At 37.4% G+C, this 24,175-nt stretch overlaps 1 protein-coding gene across 4 annotated transcripts in view; it reads left to right on the top strand.

The window, feature by feature from the left end:
- Positions 1–24,175, top strand: part of septin9a (septin 9a) — a 93,464-nt gene that overhangs the window by 54,715 nt on the left and 14,574 nt on the right. For 3 of the 4 annotated variants that reach the window (XM_017454749.3, XM_017454759.3, NM_001329323.1), the window contains 4 exons: positions 18,780–18,965; positions 20,452–20,580; positions 20,891–20,972; positions 21,059–21,196. In XM_017454749.3, the coding sequence (XP_017310238.1) occupies positions 18,780–18,965; positions 20,452–20,580; positions 20,891–20,972; positions 21,059–21,196 (535 nt within the window). Of the gene's footprint in view, positions 1–2,263; positions 2,364–18,779; positions 18,966–20,451; positions 20,581–20,890; positions 20,973–21,058; positions 21,197–24,175 lie in introns of those variants that run through there. The other variant, XM_017454776.3, reaches the window with a different exon arrangement.

Raw genomic sequence — 24,175 nt, 5'->3', positions numbered from 1 at the left:
ATATATATATATATATATATATATATATATATATATATATATATATATATATATATATATATATATATATAAATAAATAACTCTACATAACTACTGTATTACACTGAGTGCATGTGAAAAACTGTTTGTATCCCTTGTTTTTTTCCCCCCCTAAACTCCCTAAGTACACAGCTGGAAAAACTTGAACAGCTGTAAACAGACGGAAATGAGCAGACGGGGGGTGTGAACCTTGAGGACTCCTCCAGTAAAGCATATGCCTGGGTATTCCTAACCACACACTTGAGCACTTATCTCCTTACTCCAAATGTACTCGATCATCCAAGACAATTTTGCTTCTTTAGTTTTGCTACCAGGCTAATGTTAATAACAAGTAAGGAAAGATTTATAGCTTTCCTGCATATAAGATATAAAATGAACAAAAACATTAGCTATGATTAGAGCAACCAGTACCAAATCTAATTTCAAGCGGCTTAAGCCCTACATGGAACTCTGGTTTGTTGTTCCTGCCGGTGACTAGCAACCAACTTCCTGTGTACACTTGTATGCGCATGCCCAGTGTGCATGAATATGACATACGTTTTCGGTCGTGTAGTGTGGACGGAGATCGTTTCTGAAACACAGCGGAAACGCCAGTGTGGACGAGGATTGCTTTCATTTTAAAAACACCGTTTTTAAAGCCAAAACGCACTAGTATAAAAGGGCCTGAGGATGGCACATGGTACACTAGGGAATGTGCCACATTGCGACTTGAGACATACCAGATCAGTAACTTAGTGCTGATAAGCCACATAAGCTTGACAGCGTAATCCGTGCCTCAGAGTGATCAGGTTTTGTATGGTTTCCAGCCGATCAATCGAGTTTACATTAGTTAGTCTTCTTATGTGTAAATATACACACTCAGGAGCACAAGTAGGATATGTACTCTCCGTATTACGGAGAAGTTTTTCTGAAATTACAGGAATTTCACAGTATGAATACCAAATTTATTGTGTAAATCCCCCTACCATAGATGGAGGCATAAATCTGTTCTTATCCACCTTAATAAATGAGGCCCATTTTAAATTGGTAAGTTTAGTTATTTTAGTAGTTTAGTTTAGTAGTTTACAATGTAACTGAGCAAGAATTGAGAAGAGAAAGGAAATGCAGACAGCAGACTGCCCTCCGAGGACTAGAACACTAGCTCTGAAAGCCACAGTAAACCGATCCAAACATCTTAGCATACGTTTTTGCGCTGCCTTATAAAACACAATGTTAAACTTGAAACCCTAGTTCTTTTGGTAGACAGGAAGTTGGTTGAGATTCCAAGAGTGTTGTGGCCTGTATTTTATGATGCTTCATGCATCCCTGTGTGTGTGTGTGTGTGTGTGTGTGTATTGGTGTGGCTTTCTTGTTTGGTATCAAGCACATATTTTACTGTAAGAAGAGGAGTGCTTTTATTTATCCTGTTTGTTCAACACAATTGTCCTGATTTGTTCCTGATTGAGACACTTCTCTACCGGCACAAAAACCAACAGTGATGTTTTCTTATCGCTATTTAGCTTGATTTATATTTCTTACCCACGATCTGAGTAAAATCTGGCATTTTGAAGTTAGGTTTAATCCCAAACAGCTTCCTATTCACTATGTTTATGACTCACACAGGGTATAATGTAATAGAGCTTGATATCCTATATAGTTCCATCATGCATATTTAGAACTTAATTTAAGATTATATTCAGGCACAGAAAATAAATAAATGTTCTGTGTGTGAGCTAATTGTATGTGAAAGGGACTGGATAGCACTTTCCTCCAAGTGTGTTACACTGCCTTGTGAGGCAGCATGAGCAGCAGTTTGGGGGGAAAATGCAGCTGGCTGGATTTATGTGTCTTGATGCACGTGTTGGCCTTCACCCTACATGGTTGGTAGGGGAGAGAGTGTCTTTGGCCCATGTTCTGAATTTTTCGTTCCAGACAATAATAAAAAAGAAAAAAAAAAATGGGTAGATCACAAATATGCATGTGTGTTATGTACGTGATTTCATGAAATCTCTGATTTCTGTTTTTCTTTACATTTTTTCCATGGGATACTCTTTGGAAGAGAGAGTGTGAGTGTGTGAGAGTGTGTGAGTGACTGTGTGTGTGTGTGTGTGTGTGTGTGTGTGTGTGTGTGTGTTTTTGCATAAGCGCTTCCATCTTCCTCCCTATCCTAACTTTTTTTCCCCTCATCCTGTGGAAGTGGAGAGGGGAGTGGGGTGTGTGTGTGTGTGTGTATGCGCATGTGTGAGAGAGAGCAGCTCACATGAGCTTGCTAGTGGGCGGAGCCTGTGAGAGGCTGAGTGGCTCTGACTGTGTTTCACACTGGAGGATAGAGCCTGAGCAGACGGGTGAGTTTGCAGTCTCTTGTACTTTTCCCCCTCCAGCTACCATGTTCTTTCCCTCTCCCGCTCTTGCTTCATGCTGCTGCTGTGTTGCCTGAACTACTGGCTTGTAAATGTTGTGCTTCTGTGGAATGGAGACGAGGGTAGCTGGGTACTGAAAGTGTGAAGAACGTGCAAACTAGTGTTTGTTGGCATTAAGTCAGGTTTCTCTCATATCCAAAGTAAGATTTGTTTTTCAGTTTGAGCACTCTGGGGATATTAGCCTTTTGCTGTAATGAAAAGAGGGGAGGTGTGGCGAGCTGTATATATATATATATATATATGTGTGTGTGTGTGTGTGTGTGTGTGTGTGGGGTGGGGGGTGGGGTGGGGGGGGCAGAGGGGGGTGTATTGGATTCCACAGCTCTCTGTCTGCACCTTCTCTCTTGGCCTTGTAATTACTGTGTGCAGGTTAGAGAGCTGGCAGCAGTTCCTCATCCTGGCATTCTTGTAATTTTACCTTTCTTTACTGCCTCGTCTCTGTGTGTTAGAACTTCTTTGCTGGGGTTTTCACTTTGATCCATAACCCTGTATTTTCCAACCCAAGTGTGATTTTTATTTTATTTTTTGTCACAGTGTTCTGTGAAGTAACATCTCCTGTCCACCATGTACACTTTCACATCCAGTTGAGTTCTGCTCGGTCTATGTCCATTAGCATTGTTCACTGTATAAGCACTATAAGCATGTAATGCTTCACTCAGTCCATATCTTTGTGTTTATTTTTTGCAAACCAGGAGGTGTCTAAAAGATAGCCAACATTCCAGAAACTGTGGAGCAGCTGTCTAATGTCACAGCCTTTGCTCTGATGTTACAATCCACTTTGACTCTTTTTCCAGTAGTGTCATGGTTGAAACGAGACTACAGAAATGAATCTAAGGTTACAGGATTGTTATCCGAATAAATCGTCAAGGAAGCAGCCATTTTGTTGTTTAAGTATACTCTGCGTTATCAGTCACTGATTGTACAAGGAACAGTGTTACTGTTATTAATGTAGCATGTTCATACCGCAGTGGACTGTTCTGTGGTAACATGATAGGAAGCGTGGCTTCGGCCTCACTGCTAGTCCATTTGCTTCTTCATTGTGAACACAGACCATAGACCGTATTGTTTGTTGCATTGAAAAACATGAATTTGAGGATTTCCATCATACCTGTGTTCCTGATTTTTGCTAGGATTTAGCAGGTTACAAGTGGCTAATGTAAAACATTTGGTGTATAAAATACTATGGTAAGCTGTACTTTGTTGCCTACTTAAAAAAAAAAAACATTTAACCTATTAGTAACCACAACAGTATGACCATAGCACAGTTGGGAAAATCACAAAAGCTAATTATAATAAGGCAATCAAATCTCCAACTGTTGCCATGCAAGCATCTGGACAACACTTCTGTCTGAAGAAAAATGGACTGTTGATTTCATCATAGTCTCTAATGTGACACTTATTAGAAATGCAAATTTTGCCGCTGTTTTTAATTGTAAACCAAAATACCACACAATCAGCATTTAGTCAGTAGGTTATTTATAGGTTATGACCAATGTTCTTATCAAACTTTTCACTGCATAATATGAAATAAAATAAAAAAACAACAACATATACACACAGTAAAGCTAGCAATAGCCTGTACTTAAATGTGTAGTGGGCTACATACAGTACACTAATAATTTCTGCTGAAAATATCCATTAATCACTGTAATGATCTTATGTTATGACTAGATGATTTTTTTTGCTGACAGACGGATAAACTGTTAAACTTGTGAGTGTGCAGGAGTTTCTCGTCTTTTGTGCCATGTAGTTTTAGTTCCTTAATTACCTGATCTTCACTGATCACTTTACCTTGGTCAGGGTTGTGGTGGAGCCGTACACAATCCTGGGAACATTCCCTGGATGGGACTCTAGTGCGCACACGCACACACTCACGCCTAGGGACTTTTTAGCATCGACATTCAACACACTGGCATATTTTTGGAGAACCCAGAGGAGAAAGAGAGGAGAGAACATGCGAAACTCCACACAGACAGTAACCGTAGCTCTGAATCGAACCAGGGACTCTGGAGGTGTGAGGCGGCAACCAAAATGCCACCTAACAAGTAGTATATTTTGTATATATATTTTACAGGTGTGTGTGTGTATATATAGTATATATGTAGATATGACATATTACAATTATTATTTTTTGTAGGAAAAGCATCAACGACATGGTAGTGTATCCTGATAAGTAACGAGTTACTGTTACTAGCCAGTAGTTGAGTATTTTCCTATAAAAGCACATCCCGAAGTGTTCTATTCCTCTTACACCATGAATATAATGAATTTGACCCATTTATACTTGCATTTAATGTTGTAAAATCTCTGGGAGACAGGTCAGTCACTTTTGTTATAACAGTTAATAAACCGTTGTTCCCCTGTCTTTTTTTCTTTCTTTCTTTTCTCCAACTTAATGCCAAAAAATGCAGCTTGTCATGTTACTGAGCATCTGGAAAGTCATCTGTCCTGAAGACTTTCCTGTAGTGGAAACGTACAGCTTTACCTCGGACACTTGAGACTGGTATATAATATAAATGGTATATAAATGTCTTCAACGTGCACCATTATTTTCCATTATTTTTGTTTTTATTTGTTAAATAGACTTTATATTAAAAAAATATTTTATTTATTTATTTATTTATTTATTTATTTATTGTTGGGCTTAGATTATGTGGAGCATCTGCAATTCATGTCCATGTGTAAGCTATTACTGTAGAAATGTTAACATATTAATATAAACCTGATGTAAATTATAGTTGGATCTACCATCAGAGATGCTAGAAAATTAATCAGCACCTTCTGACCAAACTAATTTGAGAATTTCACATTGCTGTGGTTTAAGGCAATATATTAAATATTATAACAAAGACTAAGATTATTTGCTGCCATGATACATGAAAAACATGTCTCAGCTTTTTGTTATTTGTCAGTTATAAGACTTCTTGTTAATTCTTGACATTACAGGCTGATGGGCAGCATTTCCTTCTGTGTATCACTTTATAAACGCATTACTATTTCTCTTTACGCTGCCGTGCATCACATCACTCATGTTTCACCCCTGATGTATAAAGGAACTAATTGGCTGTCCTCACGTAGTTAAGGCTTGTAGATGTTTGTTGTTTATGGAGTACTGCATTGTAGATTGGTAGAAAATATGGCATGAATGTACAGCACTCTCGTGTCACAAGAAAAAAATATCATGCCATATCAAATCTCAAAGTTAACTGAGAATTAGTGCAGGTAATTAACATTTCGTGGTTCTCTAAGCTGTGGCCCAGTTTTAAATGCAAAGAACTACTACTATCTATAACTCGGACATCTTGAAATACATATAGTATTTACACAAAAGAATTACAGGTGTTTTTTGTTTTGTCATACAGAACCAGTCAGACTGTACTGGAGCATAGACAAATCCTCTCCTTGCTGTCATCAAGAAGGGACTTAAACCAAGAATCCAGGTTCCTGCATCATCTTTTATCAGCTCTCCTGTCATTTGGTCATTCCAGAGAAATACTTGTACCATTTTGGGCCAAAAAGCAGTTGGCTAAAATGCAAGACATATCAGAGACTGCTTCTTCCTTTGCTTTGTCATGGACTTGCTGTGCTAATCAGTTTCTAACAATCAAAGGAGTTATCCGATCTGGAGTCTGTTCCAGAAAGCAGCATTTAGCCTGATAACACGAGTTGAAGTCCCATAATGTTTCATTCCCGATACAGGGGAGACTATACTGTTAGACTTAATCAAGATCAGTGATCTTGACAATTTGTGCTCTGAAACTAACCTGCAAAATATCAGGTTTAGCCTGAACTTGACTGTAGTATTCAAGGAACAGAGAATCAGACATATAACAGAAAATAATAAAACCCTACATCAAAGATGATAGCTGTGTGCTTTAGCCTAAATATAATTTAACATATAAAATAATAAATATTAAATTCTATCTCTCTCTCTCTCTCTCTCTCTCTCTCTCATTACATATATAAAGATATGTATAAATATTTGAATTGTTTTCCCTCATGGGTGTAATTAGTTTATGCGTAGTTATGTATGTCATAACTATACATAAAGTACACTAAAATGTATTGTACAGATGGTGAAGTATCATCAATAAAATAAGAAAACTGTTGTCCTTAGAAGCATTTGAATATTTTTTTTAAAACATATTTGCATTTACACAAGTAAATGCAAATGGATGGCACAGTGACGGAGCAGGTAGCATTGCTGCCTCACAGTTCCACAGTCCTTGGTTTGATGTGCATGTTTTAACATGTTCTCATTTCTATAGTAACAACTCATTCACAGAGACTAGTATGGCAGACAATCCACATCATCTGAGTTTAATAATAAACAGATTAAAATGTGCCATCGTTTAACACAGGAGAATGTTCGTTATTGATGTAGTGATGCTTTCTGTAAGGAGACATTTATTTAACATTTACGGAAGGAGTCTTCCGAGTCAGCACTTTGTAACAGTCAATAAGTTTTTTTTCTTTTTTCTTTCGGTAACATGACAGTCTGTGTTTTTGTCTTATTAGCTTCAAGAGAAAGAATAGAAAATGAGGGTACTCATTTTGCAGATGTTTCACAACATTAAATATGATTATAAACAGCTAAAAGTCTGCAATGCTTGATTTATAGTAGAAAAAAGCAATCTTTCACAAATTGTTGTATAAAATGAATGAAACTCTTTAGGACGTGCTGTATATAGGAAAAGAAACTTTGGAGTGGTAATGAGTATCACATTTACATTTATTCATTTAGCAGACGCTTTTATCCAAAGCGACTTACAAATGAGAAAATACAAGCAAAATCATGCCATAAACATCGTCATTATTCTGTTAGTCTGGTGGGAAAGGTGATGGTAAGGAACCACTACCGCTGTTTCTGTACCCCATCTTCCTTCCTGTTGGCTACATAATGAAAGTAACGTAGCCCTTTTTGTGAGGTCGTAGCTTTATTATTGATCATAAAACTTGCTTAAATTGTGTTTTTACAGTCGACTTTTTAATAAGGTGCCACTTTAGTTTAAGACAGGGGTTATTTCAAGATTGTTATCAAAAATTAACAAAGATTTTAGAAGTGAAGACTGGTGGCACAAATGGAAAAACATATTTCTTTTTTATAAACATATTTCTTTTCTTTAATTATAAGCTGTTGTCATCACCCTTTCTCTTGCTGCTGTGGTCATATCATTTTATTTATTTATTTATTTATTTATTTATTTATCTTTATTTATTAATTTTTTTAATTTTTGTTATTCTTTGAAGAAATCACAAAACCTGTTGTACTGCTGCTAAAAAAGGTCAATGTGATTTTTGTCTTTGCTGCAAGCCATAATAAGTCACATTTTTAGTGCTTGACTGAGGAGGACGTTTAAAGTTTTCCATGAGTGCACACAGTCCTGTGTCTCCAATGTCAAGTTAGCAAACTGTAATCTGTTTATGTGGAAATGACAAATCAACAGGTGCAAGACTTGGAGAATTAAACATGAAATTCAAGATTAAGTTTAAACTCTTTCAAGTCCTCTTCCCCTGGTTTTACAGCTCCATAGTGTTATCAGCTAAAGGCGTTGCATAAACACACACTAGCAAACCAGTAGTTAAGGATGTCGTGCTCTCACCACCGTGGCCTGGGTTCGAATCCTGGGCAGGTCCCAAGCCCGGCTAAAGTGGGAGGGTTGTGTCAAGAAGGGCATCTGAGGTAAAACCTGTGCCAAATCAAATATGTGGACCTATGATCTGCTGTGGCGACCCCTAATGGGAGCAGCCGAAACACAACAGCGACATTGATTTCATCAATATTGTCTATGAAAAATCCTAGAAATTTCTAATGTTCAGTTAAAACATATTAGATATCGGTCATCTACCTTTTGTAATTAATTTAAGTGGATAATCTCATCTGGATAGTGATCCAAGAACTGCTGGTATATTCACAAAGGCAGCCATGTGCTCTTCCCAGGACTCTTATTCACAGTATCCTCATACTAAACATCCATTCAACTTAATAATGTTTGACATTATAGAATACAATTGCAGAGGAGTAATGATTTCTAATCTCACTATCCGGTGTCACCCTCAGAGTTTCCTCATTCCTCATGGGGCAGTGGCGGCTTGGTGGTTAAGGCGCTGGGTTACTGATTGGAAGGTCAGGGGTTCAAGCCCCATTACAGCCAAGCTGCCACTGTTGGTCCCTTGAGCAAGGCCCTTAACCCACTCTGCTCTAGGGGCTGTATCATGGCTGATCCTGCGCTCTGACCCCAACTTCCCGATATGCTGGGGTATGCGAAGAAACAGAATTTCACTGTGCATATGTATTTGTGATCAATAAAGACTCATTGTCTTCTCAGGGATTTTTTCCTTGCCATTGTTGCCTATAGCTTGCTCATTGGGAATTTAAATCTATATTTGGATTTCTGTAAAGCTCTTCTGTGACAATATCTGTTGTTAAAACTTAGTGTTAAATGCTATACAAACTGAATTAAGCTGAAATGCTCCACACTGAGCCATTCTCTCTAAATTAGGCTAAAGGTTCAGCTGAAGCTAAAATGGCTTTTGGATTTTGCTGGGTCTGTAGTTTTTCATGAAGAAGCAGGCCAACTCTTTCTCCTGTACTCTCTAAGAATCTTTCAAGTGATATCCTTAGATAAGGCTAAACAAGGGCTAAAACAAGCTATATGAGCAAGATATATTACTGGGGTTTAAAATTACAGTTGTTTCATTTTCTCAAAGACAAGCTGTTTGTGACATTGGAATGCGAAGGACCAAGAGTGGACATCAACTCTCCCAGATTCCCAGAACATGCTCTGTGTGGAATTAGGGTGTTTGGGGAATGGCTGCATTTAAGCATATAATGCTGCTTTTAATATGCTTTTGTTTCAGCATTTCCACTGTTATTTCATCTGACACTATGGAGATTGTCTGATTTGAAATCTCTAGCAGCTGATTTTGGTCACAAGAACACAACCGTTAATTTTCTGGGTTTGAGATTTTGTTGTTTTTGTGTTTTTAGCAGATCACTTTTAAACATAAATTGGTTGAGGTCCTGTTCCAGAGATAAATGCAAAGTGATGAGAAGTTCATACCAGTTATTTAATAAAGCCATGATTTTTATTTATTTATTTACATTTTGTTTTACTGTTTTTTGTGAAATTATTACCTCTGCCTGTACTGTATATAACAAATGAATGATTCCAGCTTCCTCATTCCACCTCATTTCTGTGGTTCTTTGGTTACTGGCATCAATTTCAGTGCATAGCTCCTAGCCTTTCAGCCTTTCAGAAATGAAGAGAAAAGCTATGTATCTTTAATTGAAAGCAGAGAAAGAAGCCTTGTTTTATTTCAGCTCAGATATCTCTTTTTTGTTGCATGTAACGGACTGAAACTGCTCAGCCTTTCCCTGGATTTATTTAATCAGTGCAAATTGTGGAAAAGTCAGTTTAGTTAAAAGAGCAGTGACCAACATGGATGAATACTTATATTATTTTATAGTTACTTCTTGTGCTCTACTTGTACTAATCAGAAGAAGGGATGATGTTTCTGTTAAATTCAGCCATGCATTACATGGTTTCGGTGATTACTGGAAAATCTTTAGCCATATGTGCATGGTGGGGGTTCTTTGCTTCTCCAATCCAGAAGAACAGCTCATCTGTCAACCCATTCTCCTCTCAGTTCATCCTGCAGTTGTTTATTTTGGACTTATTGTTTATCTCATGATGTACAATGCTGTTAGCAGTGGATGTCCTCAGACCTGTGAGTCTGCACACTTCCTATTATAACCGAGAAGTGACAGGAACCAGACTGTGGGCTGCATTCACTTAGAGCAGGGATTCCCACAATACTGTTTTGCTGATTTGTTGGAGTTTTTAAATTTCTGAAGTTTCACTCATAGAACCTATTTTTGTCAAAATTGTCATTAGATTTCAGTTGCCATTTCAGTATTTTTTTTTTTTTTTTGCAAGTTCTTGTGGGCGGAATAGATCGAACAGGCCATAATTGGACTGTAGACTGTGTATTTTGAGCCATCTATGTTGTCCCCTTTTGACAGTGGAGTCATTTTGCTTTCTTTAATTCTGAGTCAGTTTTCTTTCTTTTTAAATGTTTTTTTTTTTTTTTTTTTTTTTTACTTTTTTTTAGTTAAACTGATGGTTGGACCAAACACACAAAAAACAGTGTCTCTCACTAAGGTTTGGTGCTAGAACATAATCCATTTTTATGTCTTTATATCACGGTGTTCCTCCATATTACTAATTAGGCCTTCAGTCTCATCTAGTAACAATGTGGACCTAATGTTTGTCGCTGATGTGATGACTTTGTGTGCATTTCCCGTAAGCAAGCTAAATATTTTGTAGGTTTATGAATACTTTTATAGAGGTTAAAAACTTACTCGGAGCAGTTTTGTATACTGTACAGGTGAAGGTTCCACATTCTGGAGGACAGGAAAAGGGCCAGTTTACTTTCTCTATGTCACTGAGGAAAAGGTCATTCTCGCCTCAGGATGGAAGGGAAATCATTTGCAGACGTGCTTGTGTCTGCTTGTTCCTCTCTGGTTCCTCTCTTGTTCCTCTGCATGTCAGAGAGTTCAAGAGCTTTCAGCAGAATCACGATGATTGATTACTGGATTCCATTTAGTACTGTATCCAGGAAGTAAATATGGGCAATACATATACTATATTATCCTTCAGCGTTAATAATTTATTCAAACTTAAAAAGTGTTTCTAAAGTACTTCTTTATTTAAGTGTCAGAGGTTCCGGGAACCATGTTACCGTTGTGCACAGTAAGTGAAACAGAAAGGATTTTATGGTGTTTGTCAGTGCTACTGTGTGCATTGTGATTTTAAAGGCACTAGAAGACTGTCTTTTTCTACACCGTTCTCATTGACCTCAAATTTCCGTCCTTTTTGAGCTTAGAGATAATAGCGAGTATAAGCAGGACTGTTTGGGATTTTAATAATAAATGTTTCACAAGGTGATTCAAAGTGCAGATTCTGTTATGATATACAGCAATGTGCATAGGGCCAGTGCTGGGCTATATCCCCCTTTGAAAGTTCCCATGCTGCTTGTTTGGTTTAATAACTGTAAGTAGAGAACTAAACCCAGTAAAATCTGCATAATCTCCACCCACCCACAAACCTTAATGAGGCTGATACTTATAAATAAGGTGACCAAAGCAGAACGCACTGACCTGAGTTTTTAATTTGGATGGAGCTTTATTCTGGCTTATTATTACAAAGTGGAAATGCCACTTTTTTCAACTACACTGATTAACATGTATGTTGTTGAAGGTTGCTGCACATGAGCTGCAAATTTTCAGTTGGAGCAACAGATTAAGAAATGCAGATTATGTAATATTTCAAAACTGGAATTACATCTCAATAAGTCACTGTTTCTGTAAATCATCTCTGTGATTTACAATTCTTGAGAACGAGACAATGGAACTCGGGCATTTTAGGCGATTTTGGAGCTCTTTTCCGGTTAAAATGATGCCGCAGGTGCTGCTTTGAAGCTCATCCATCATTTTTCCTGGGTCAGACACTTTTTGTTCATTGAATCAAATTTTGGGGAGAATTTATACATTTGTTTAATTATTTTTAAGATATGGTGAACCTGTAGTGCATTTTGTTTACAATATTGAACTTCTGTTCTTAGCAATTTTTGATTTATTTAGTTTTATACAGACAAAAAATGCACATTGTTTTGCATTGTTTATTTATTATAAAATAAGGAGTCATTATTCAGTCACAATGTTTCTTCATCAGTATTTTATTCTAAATATTTCTGAGAATCAATTTGAATCATGAAGCCAGTTTTGTGAATCCAAACAGATTTTTTTGGCCACGTTATACAGTTGTTGAAATTTTTTTTTTTTCCTTTTTCTTTTCTTTTTTTTTTTTTTTTGCCCAGTAGCATAATGTTTACCTCAGGCTACTGGAGCAAGCCAAAACCCATGTGTATCTTTATTTGTGTATTTACTTCTGTTATCCATCTGTAACAGTGAAAACATCCTCAGTATATTATTGTTGCCCATACTGTATGTGTATTTTTATAGGTATTAGAGATACTTAATGTAAAGTTGGGCTGATGTATTTTTTTTATATATAGAAGGCAACAGGGAACTAAGGAAATGGTTTGTTGGCCATGTGAGAGGGTAGCTAGGTGTGCCATGCCATCTCATAGAAAACACCAATAGGGGAAAGTATGAATCACTGTTCATGCAGCTCTCTGCCTGTGACTAAATTTCAGCAAAACTGTTCAAAAGATATTTGTGAAATATATGGTGAAAGTTTACATATCTTTAGGACAATAAGACAAGTATCACAATGTTTGTACTGCACAAAATGATTCCTTCACAAGTAAAGGCATCTTACATATGGGCAAATGTATTCAATAGTTCTTACTATGAGATTATTGTAAATGAAATATAATATTATTCAGCCAGTATTTTGAAGTTTTTCCTCATTTCAAGCTGCCTATGGTGACACCAGTTGACTATGAATATAACAACAAAGATTTTGATCATGGTTTTATTATTATTATTATCATGCCATTTGAAAAAGTGCTTTAAATAATAAAAAGGGGGGGGGGGTAATTGTGTCAGTTAATTAGTGAAGGATATTGACTTTGGTGCAGAATCAATGGCTTCTTCCAGTTGAAATGTGTTTGTCTAATTCTGAAAAATACAGATTTCTGCTCGGAACTTGATAAACACAAAAATCTCTGAATTGATCCTCTTTCATATCATCTATCTGTAATGAGAATAGTTGGATCTGAATGTGTGCGCTTTATTCGTTTTTTTTTTTTTTCCCTTTCATATCTTTTCCACATCATTCCATATCATTACTGGCCACACCCACTCATCACACTGCACAGGAACCTCTGCAAGACCAGCTAAAGCATCTTATCTCCAGAATAAGTCCTCTTTACAATGAAGGCTTGTGTTCCTAGTTTGGAAGTTTGATCATTGCTGCAGTGATGGCTAGAATTGCCAGTTTGATGTTTGTCCCTTAGGCCATGCATGTCATTGATTTGGAAAATGTGCATGTGTGGGTACTTTCAGTAGTTTGCTCAAAATAAAGACTGAAGTGGGACACTAGCAAAGACAATTAGGAACCATGAAGGCACAAAAAACAATCAGATGAGTGTAATTGTGATCTCTGTGCTTAGTCCCACCTCAGCCCATTGAAAATGGCACAACTGCATGAGCGGTCAGCTTAGCCAGCTCACAGCACGAATATCTTGTTTTACTGGGCAGCTCAGTGTGTAAATACTGTTAACACATCAGGGTTCCAACCAGTGCTTGAAGTGGGGGGGGGACTGTAATTGCCTGTACTCCACCTTTGGCATGTGTTAGTGTTGGTGTTACCAGCAAATCACTAAGTAGCTCTGAACCTTGAACTCTGAATTGTAAGACAATATTTGAAATGCATTTTAGACAGAGTATTCACTAACAGTATATCACTAACAAACTGTAAATTATCCAAATATTACTGACTTATTCATTTATCTTAAGTAATCACTTTGTCCTGGTCAGGGTTCCAGTGGGTGTGGAGCCTCTCTGGGGAAAACTGGGTGCGAGACGGAAATACATTGTGGAAAGGACACCAGTCCATCTCAGTATTTAAATATAAAAAAATTATTTTTGGTTTAAAGCGAGATCAGTGCATCTGACCTACTTTCTTATCTTTTGACTCTCATGCTCTTTGGTTCCATTCAGGCCAGTTTAAACCGGATGCATTTCTAAAGCATTTTTCCAATGCATCTATGTGAGATACACATTTAATTCAATTGTAATAACAATAATAATTATCTAATTATTTTGAGTTATCTTAGTATGTATAAGACATTATATAATTATTTTAAAGTGATGGCTTGTTGTTTTAAGATATTTAATTATTTTTATTATCTTCTTATTTTACCCTAATTATTTCAAAATAGTATGCTATTTGAACTTCTTGTTAGTTTAGAATATTGCATTGAAATTATGTGATGTTAAGTTGAAATAATTACATAATGCTGTTATTTTAAAATAATGACACATTGCTCTAAAACAATTTTGTACAGGTTGCGGTTCGGGTGTTCTTAAGCGTGGGCCTTGGTGTGCCAATAATTTTTTCCCCACTCAAGTCTGTAAATGAAATGGAAACTGCATGCAGTTCTGCTGAAATCACACAATCACACTTCATATATACTGCACCCCTTCATTTGGGTTTTTAGCCAAAAAATAGTATGTTTTTCTTAGCTAGAGAGTCCATTATATTCTGTGGCTAGACATGGGTGAAGCAGTGTACCAGGAGTTTATGAGAAGTGCGGGTATGTAATAATATTTTCGAAACCCTTCTAGCACTGGTTCCAACACACACTGTAAACACCTGGTGAATGATGTTTTAGTTGACCAGTAATGAAAACTACTGGAAAATGAAGACAAAAAAGTATGAATGAGGGCCTGGAAAACATTGAAATAACTGGAAAGCCTTGACATTTAGTCAAGCTCATCTTATCCAAAAAAAATTGGGGGGTATTGTATGCCCTTACACATTTGTATAATACTGTAACTAGTTCTTCCTTAATGTCCTGCAGTGTAGTTTAGGACTAAACATCACCATGGAGCTGAATTCTGTAACATCACAAGTCAGCCATCAACTGGAATTCCAACAACTGGAATCACTTTTTTCCTTGGTTCAGTTTGGTATCATTCCACTCTCTAGACCACAACCTGAATTGTACCCAAAAGCTGGAAAATATGGTGATGTGGTTCCAATTTAAGAGTAATTTTTTTTTTAAATGTCAACTATTTCTACTAATTTACAAAATAGTGGATTTAAAAACAAGATTACGTAGCATAATGGTGTTGAAAAGATTTAGGCATGTACTTATGGAAAATAAAATGGATCATTTTTATATAATATCTTGTTTCAGAAGACAGCATCAGCATGTTTTTAACTTTCATGTCAACCCAGTTATTTGCATGATACACAGTATGATCTTCAATATTCTATACCAGTCAGTCATAACATTAAAACCACTGACAGTGAAGTGAATAACATTTGATTATCTTGTTACATTGGTGCCTTTCAAGGTCTGGGATACATTAGGCAACAAGTGAACAGTCAGATCTCGAAGTTAATGTGTTGGAAGCAGGAAAAATGGGCAAGTGTAAGGATCTGAGTGACTTTGAAAAGAGAGAAATTGTGATAGCTAGACAACTGGTTTAAATCGGAGGTTTATATTAATACGCTTGTTCTAGCATATTATTGTTTCTATGGTAATTCATACACTGGGATTTTTATTATTGACTATAGACTTCAGGACAGAGACGTTTCCTGTTTGTTTGTAACGTGACAATTGATATAAGAGGAAAAAAACACTTCAGGATGTGCTGGTATTAGAAAATTATCAGTCATTATAAGTCAGGGTGGTTACAGTAACTCGGGCAGCATCACACCACCTTGTTTTTTTTATTGTTTGTTTGTGCGTTTTGCTGTACCAGAATTCATGGTCGTGTTTTATTCCTTACTTTAAATGCTGTTGTTGTTAAAATGGAAACATTCTATTAGACAGACTTTATATGGAATTGTGAATTGGCCTCATTGTTCATGCAAGGTTTTTTTCACGTCTTGTTCTTACCCTATTATCATACTTATCTCCAGCACTTTTCAGAACTAACTACCTCTTATTGTAATAATTCTTGCAAAGTGAGCAAGAAATAACTTTCCACACTCACTCATTTAGACAATCTGTCAACTTGGGTCAGAGTCTAGCATTTTCCTTTATTCTTACTCTCTGTATGTTTGTCCTGTTGTCTTCTTCCTGCTGTTCTGTCAACCCTGTTTAGACATGTTATAGATGATTGACATTCTGACTTGGCTTACCTGTGCTGTCATGTATTGTGGATGACTGTTGAGGCTGTAGTGGCTCATTTTTTCAGAGTGGAGGAATCTGACTGCTATAGCTTTGTTGGCTGCTGTAGTTAACTGCTCTGTGAGGAGCTGATAGAGATTCAGAGTAGCTAGTGCCAACTGCAGAGGGCTGCCAGTGGCTCAGGTTACGGGCCTGTGGATTTTTTTTTTCCTGGCTTTCCTGTCTTTACAGGGTCTCTGTAAAGCTTCTAGTTATGTCTTGAAAGTTGCTTCATAGACTATGTGTTTAGATCTGTTTTTCAGCATCCTGTGTCTGTTGATATTAATTTGAAATATCCCAGAATTGAATAGTTATCGGTCAACTGGAAATGTTATAAATCAACCTAGAATTGGACGTGTGTCTATATTGTCACAATACACTGTGAAGATGGTTCGAGTGGCCAAAAAATCTCCAAGGATCACAGCTGGAGTATTGCAGAAGTTGGTTGCATCTTGGGGTCAGAAAGTCTCCAAAACTACAATCTGAAATCACCTACATCACCACAAGTTGTTTGGAAGGGTTTCAAGAAAAAAATCCTCTACTCTCATTAAAAAAGCAAACTAAAGCGTCTTCAGTTTCCCAGACACTACTGGAACTTCAAATGGCATCGGGTTCTATGGTCAGATGAAATCAAACTAGAGCTTTTTGGCAATAAACACCAGAGGTGGTTTTGGTGCACACAGGTAGCCATATGGGAAAAGTACCTCATGCCCAGCTTAAAATGGGTCGTGGTTGTATCTTCCAGCAGGACAATGATCCAAAACATACATCAGAATTAACACAAAAATGGTTTACTGACCACAAAATCTAGATCCTGCCATGGCCTTCCCAGTCCCCCGGACTTGAAACCCATAGAAAACCTGTGAGGTGAACTGAAGAGGAGAGTCCACCAGCATGGACCTCAAAATTTGAAGGATCTGGAGAGATTCTGTATGGAGGAATGGTCTCAGATCCCTTGCCATGTATTCTCCAACCTCATCAGGCATTATAGGAGGAGACTCAGAGATATTATCTTGGTTAAGTGAGGTAGCACCCTTGACTAAAAGGGTGCCAATAATTGTTGCACACTTATATTTAACAAAGTGGGTGGTGGTGGTTGCTTTTTTTGTTTGTTTTTTGTTTTGTTTTGGGTTTTTTTTGTTGATAAACCTGTTTTGTTTGCAATTGCTTGATATGCATGAGAGCAGAGTATTTTTGTGAATTCTTTGAACAAACGATTAAAAGGTTAAACAATAAAGACAAATTTTCACAGCCTTCTTTGCTCATATTTACATCATAGATACATTTTGATGTAAAATGTACCTATCGGTTTATAATCCATTATATGGCCAAAAGTTTGTGCATACCTGACCATCACACCCATATGTGGTTCTTCCCCAAACACTTGCCGAAAAGCTGGAAGCACACAATTATATAGGATGTCTTCGTACGTTGTAGCATTGCAATTTCCCTTCACTAGAACTAAGCAGAAATCAGTTCCTGACCTAAATAATGCTCCTGTGGCTGAATGGGCAAATCCCCACAGCAACGCTACAAAACCTAGTAGAATACCTTCCCAGAAGAGTGAAGGTTATTATAACAGGAAAGTGGGACTAAAGTCTTTGTGGAAAGGCTTTCATATAACATATTACATAAACATAAATCGCTTTCTGACTGCTGCAGCTGTGGTGCTTATCACCTGTAAGCTGTAATGTTATCACTGAATATGTAAAAGACAGGTTCAGGAAGTGGTTGACTTTCTCTTGACTTTAACAGCAGAAATACAAATTCAGGTTATTTTTCATGTATTCAGCAATTGTTTCTGAGTATTTGAGCTGTCATCTGCTTTCCCCTAAACAGCCACTTCCTATGAAAAATGTTCTGCATAGTAAAGAACTATTAAACTGTGTCTCATGGAAAAACAGAAATACTATTTCATGATTGCTTGCATTTGTGTGTCCAAGTTTGTTGCATTCCCTACAAATGATGTAATAGGAATTGCCCTTTAGGACTTGACTAGAAGTTTAATCTTATATCAGCCTGCTACTCCGTGGTATATTAGTATTAGATCAGGTGGAAGAATTAGAACATTTCTGGATAGAGAACTCTGACCAAATGTGTGCAGTTTAAAACAAATCACTGAGTCCAAGAGTAGTGGAGAGAGCAAGCCCTAGCCAAAAAGTCCATGTTTAATCATTTCCTGTGTTTCTTTAATCTGCTATACATATGTGGAAAAGCCCTGTTCCCACAATAAACTCTCTGTATAACATTATGAATACTTTCTTCTTATTTTTAATGTCAGGGGTGAGGTGTTCTCTTGGCTTTTAGCTTGCCTGACATAGTTGTTACTGGATATTAAGTTCTCTTTAAGTTTGTGACATTGCAAAGTGATAATAGCACCTAGTTTTCAAAAGTACTGTACAGTTTTGATGAAAAGTACATTTTTCATACTCTCACTACATAACATTTTTCTGTTTGTCTTTCCAGGGTCAGAGGTCATTTCCAGCCACAGTTATAATAGCAGCAACAGCAGTATGGCAGATCCAGTAATCTCTGAAATGCCTCCAGAGAAGCCAAGTGTGGACTTCAGCTATGTGGGTATTGATGCCATCTTGGAACAGATGAGGAGGAAGGCTATGAAGCAGGGCTTTGAACTTAACATAATGGTAGTGGGTGAGTGAATTAACAGGACGCTTCTAAACACAAAATAAGTTATTTCTTGCCTTTTTGTTTCCTTTAACAACAAAATTTCCCAATGTCTTGTTGTAGAGTGTGAACACATACACTGACTGCACACCTTCTCATTCATGCAATTATCCAATCCACTGGATTATCTAATCTAATATCCAATCATGTGGCAGCAGCGCAATGCATAAAATCATGCCGATACAGGTCAAGATCATCAGTTAATGTTTACACCAAACATCAGAATGAGGGGGAAATGGGGTCTCGGTGACTGTGGCATGCTTCTTGGTATCAGACAGGCTGGTTTGAGCATTTCAGAAACTGCTGATCATCTGGGATTTTTATGCACACCAATCCCTAAAGTTTACACAATGGTGAGAAAACCAAAAAACATCCAGTGATCATTTAATTCTGTTGGCAGAAACACTTTTTTTGATGAAAGTGCTCAGAGGAATATAGCCAGACTGGTTTGAGCTTTACAACCATGATGAGCAGAAAGCTCAATGCTGAGGTGCATAGATTTACAACAGCAGAAGACCACATATGCTTCCACTCCTGTCAGCCAAGAACAGGAATCAGAAGCTACAGTGGGCACAGAAATTGGACAGTTAAATATTGGAAAAACATCTCCTGCTTTGGCACCATTGGGTCCTGTGCCAACAACTATAGTAAAGTCATAGACCAATTTTGATGTTTGATATGAACATTAATTGATGCGCTGGACCTGTATCCATTATCACCACCACCTTCACATGTTTTCTGTTAGCCATCAGAGTTTGCAAATTCATGGGGTTAGCAAAAATAACTGCTAGTGGAAGCAGACTCCACATTTAACTGTGTTTAAATTACATACGTGTTTATATTTTGGAAATATTTTATGTTTGAGTTCAAACAGAAATAACTGGGGGAGTGGGAAGGTGTGGTCAGAGTATTTGCAGGAGAGGGCGTGTTTAAAAAAAACGCACAGCTCTACTTTACAGATTCTTTATTACTGGTGAGCTGGGTCCATTTGTGTGTACATGAGCTGACTGTTACTCTGGGAGAGGCTACATGTGTGACCTGGCAGAATTGTCTTTGTAGGCTGCAGAGAGTCTAATGTATTGACTGCGGGCTGTGATTTATTAATAGAGGTCATATCACACCACAGTCATTTTAGATCGGGGGAGAGAGAGATCAATTTCCAGATTCCAGCCTTAGAGAACAAGACTCGAAGTGTAAGTGGGCATGACTATAGTTTTATTTGTATTTCTTGTAGCATCATTTTTGGTCCTTGGATGCTTGCTTATCATGTGTTTGGGGATTTTTGAGGTCTTTGACTTGTTAGAATGTGTCCACTTGTGTGTATTTGGATTTTGTCCAATCGTGCTATCTCTTCCTGTCTCTGTTACACTTACAATTTATCTGGTTCACTTCCATGAGCTATTTGATAATAACGGCTTCAATTTGAATTGTGTTTGTGTGTGTGTCTGTGCAGGTCAGAGTGGTTTGGGCAAGTCCACACTTATGAACACCCTCTTCAAGTCCAAAGTAAGCCGAAAGTCAGTCATGGGAACAGCTGAGGAACGCATACCTAAAACGATTGAGATCAAGTCCATCAGCCATGGTAAAGCAACATCATGCTTTTGCCCTAAAACAGTTCTAACACATATATTACATACACATGACTCCACAGTGATCGAGGTCTAGCATACATTTGAAGAAATTGTTTAAACTGTAATGGGTCAGATGGAAATCTAGCACACTAATCTAGAATGTGACAAAATCCATCAGATAATTATTGTATTTTTATTGGTTAAATTGCATGTGTTAATGCTCATAAAACACAAAGGTTTGCATTACATTAGATTCCACATTACTTGAGTAAAATAACTGAGTTGTTATGACTGTGTGGTGTTTGGCTTACTTTTGTACAGACATTGAAGAGAAAGGTGTAAGGATGAAGCTGACTGTCATAGACACACCAGGCTTTGGTGACCAGATCAACAATGAGAACTGGTAAAGTAGTGCTCCTTTAAATAACCCACATGATCTGTTGCTTTTTCAGTCCTTTTTTTGTGATTTTTGTTTTCTCTATTCTACAGTTGGCAGCCCATAATGAAGTTCATTAACGAGCAGTATGAGCAGTACCTACAAGAGGAGATCAACATTAACAGGAAGAAGAGGATCCCTGACTCACGTGTTCACTGTTGCATATACTTTATCCCACCCACAGGACATTGGTCAGTACAGTTTCCATTTCCTATATTCACCCTATTTTATAAACATGTATGCAAAACATGACCTTTCCTGTTCCTGTTCTTATATGCACCTCCACACTAATGCATGTGTGTGTGGCAGCCTGGGGAAAACCTTCATATGGTCAATTTTATGGTCTATATATAGTTCTGAAAACTGCTGATTTTCTTGTTTGAACATATCTCAACCAGTAATATTCCAGCATTTTAAATTCTGAATTCTTCATTTTAAATTTGAAAGTGAAAAGAAAGAAAATTGCATTTAAAGATTTAGCAGAATTGTTGATTTTCAGGAATTTCAGTTCCTCTGTAAGGAATACATTATTCGTTGGGAGGGTGGCCAGGTTTCAGCAAAGAAATGCACAAAATGACTTGAAACTAGCCCAAAATGTTTGAACATAGGAAAATGTACCTCAAATGGATACGGAAGCAGGAGCGGGCGGCAGGTGTAGAGCGTGGTATCGGGAAGTACAAGAAACGTAGTCGTAAGACAGGCAAAGGTCAAGCGATCGGACGAACAACACAAACAGGGTCAGGCAGAGAGCGTAGTCGAAACCGGAAACAAGAGTCGAGGATCACAAGAAGACAAACTAACTAGAACGGCTGAGTAACGCAGAGAAACGAGTTGACTGAGCGTATACTTCGCATAGATTCTGGGTGAGTGACATCCCTAAGTACTAGCAGTGAGAGTGTATGTGTGTGTGATTGGTGCCAGGTGTGTCTGATCAGAACTCCGGGGATGGTGAGCGCATGCGTGCATGAGAAGTGAGTGTTGCATATTGGGAATTTGAGTTCTGATCTGACGGAACTGTGACACGTAGATGTATTTTGCTTCTTTTTGTTTGTTTTTTTCCAGTCTTTTAATGGGAATCAAGTTAATAGTGTATCTGCAACACGCAGATATTAAATATGGAACCTGGCAACAATTCTCGTGGAAAAAAAGATCATAGGTGTGGTGTATGTGCTTTCATCAGTGGTTTGCTCCAGTAGACAGACCTGAACACTGATTTACTGAGCTTCAAAATAAAACCATATTTCTGTGGAAGCAATAGAAAGCCACCACTCTATATAGTCCATGAAGACCATCAACAGATATGAGGGCAGCATATCTCTGATGGGTTCTCCAAAAAGAATCATTTAATTAATTTTAATAATGTTAACCTTTTTTTTTTTTTTTTAATTGTTCATTGTATGTGTATTGGTTTTTCCTTGTTCTTAAATGATAATTTCCCAACATTATTAAAAGAAAATCTTCTATTCTATTTCATTAATAATGAAATGCTGTTTAAAGGACCCCAGAAGCACTCGTAACACAGACCAGAACATCCAATTTTATAGAAGATTCTGATAGCATGTCCAGAATACTTTTCTGATATTTATTGAACGTAACAAACCCAAAACTAAAGTAAATCTGATAAAATATTTTTAGATAGCTATTTATCGTTCCTTGTCAACTATAAATAACAGGTTCTTGATTTGGGAAATACATTGTTGTTTTGAAACATAGTAAGCTTTTTACTATACTTGACAGAAAGTTCCACAGGTCATCTGGTTTAGGAGTTAAATAATGTTATATAATTAAAAAATAATAATGAATCAATAAAAATAAATGCTGTTATAATTTGTGAATTAAAATAGACTTCTTTTTTGCAATAGTCCTTCCCCCCCCCCCCCCCCCCCCCCCCACTGTTTCCCAGTGCTTCCAGGGCATTGTGATATGTTTCAGATATAAAAAAAACAGCAAACAAACAAACAAAAAACCATCGGTATAGGACATGCCCACATCCATTTAAACGAACGAAATTCAACATAAAACAAAGGCAACCTGAGTAAACACAATACAGTTTTTATTTATTTATATTTTTTATTGAAGCAAAAAAGTTATCCAAAACCTATCACCAATGTAAAAAAAAAAAAAAAAAAACAAACAACTAATTGACCCCTTAAAATCTGGTTATGCCAATTTTAGCAACAATAACTGCAACCAAACACTTCTGATAACTGGAGATCAGTCTTTCACTTACTTCTAGGACTAGGACTTACTCCTATGTTTTGGATCATTGTCTTGCTGCATAATCCAGTTGTGCTTGAGTTTCAATTTCCAGACTGAAGACCGGATATTCTCCTTTAGGATTTTCTGGTAGAGAGCAGAATTCATGTTTCCCTCTATTATTGCAAGTTGCCCAGACCCTGAAGCAGCAAAGCTTCCCCGAACCATCACTCTTCCACCACCATGCTTGATCATAGGTGTGGTGTTCTTTTTGTGGAATTCTTTTTGTGGTTTTTGCCAGATATAACGGGAACCCTGTCTTCCAAACAGTTCCACTTTCGACTCCTCAGTCCACAGAACATTCTCCCAAAAGGTTTGAGGATCATCAAGGTGTGTTTTGGCAAACTTCAGAGGAACCTTAATGTAATTCTGGGTTAGCAGTGGTTTTTGCCTCGCCACTCTTCCATGGATGCCATTGTTTGCCCAGTGTCTTTCTGATAGTGGAGTCATGAACAGTGACCTTTCTTGATACAAGATATTCCTGTAGGTGCTTTTATGTTGTCCTGGGCTCATTTGTGACTTGCTGGATGAGTCGTTGCTGTGCTCTTGGAGGAATTTTGGAAGGTCAGCCACTTCTGGGAAGTTTCGCTACTGCGCCGAGTTTTTTTCCATTTGGAGATAATCGCTCTCACTTATTTGGGTTCTTTGGAGTCCCAGAGCCTTTGAAATAACTTTGTAGCCCATCTCAGACTGATGTATTTCAATCACCTTCTTCATCATTTCTGGAATTTCTTTCAACTTTGGCATAGTGTGCTGCTGGGTAAGACATTTTAAACAACTTCATGCTGTTGAAAAAGTTCTATTTAAGTGTTGATTTGATTGAACAGTGCTTGCAGTAATCAGGCCTGGTTGGTGTAGTCCAGCTGAACCCCATTATGAATGCAGTTTCATAGATTTGGAGAATCAGCAACTAC

This window comes from Ictalurus punctatus, chromosome 2 (genome assembly GCF_001660625.3).
Source record: "Ictalurus punctatus breed USDA103 chromosome 2, Coco_2.0, whole genome shotgun sequence".
NCBI classification, from domain to species: domain Eukaryota; kingdom Metazoa; phylum Chordata; class Actinopteri; order Siluriformes; family Ictaluridae; genus Ictalurus; species Ictalurus punctatus.
This window is presented reverse-complemented; position numbering and strand designations above follow the sequence as displayed.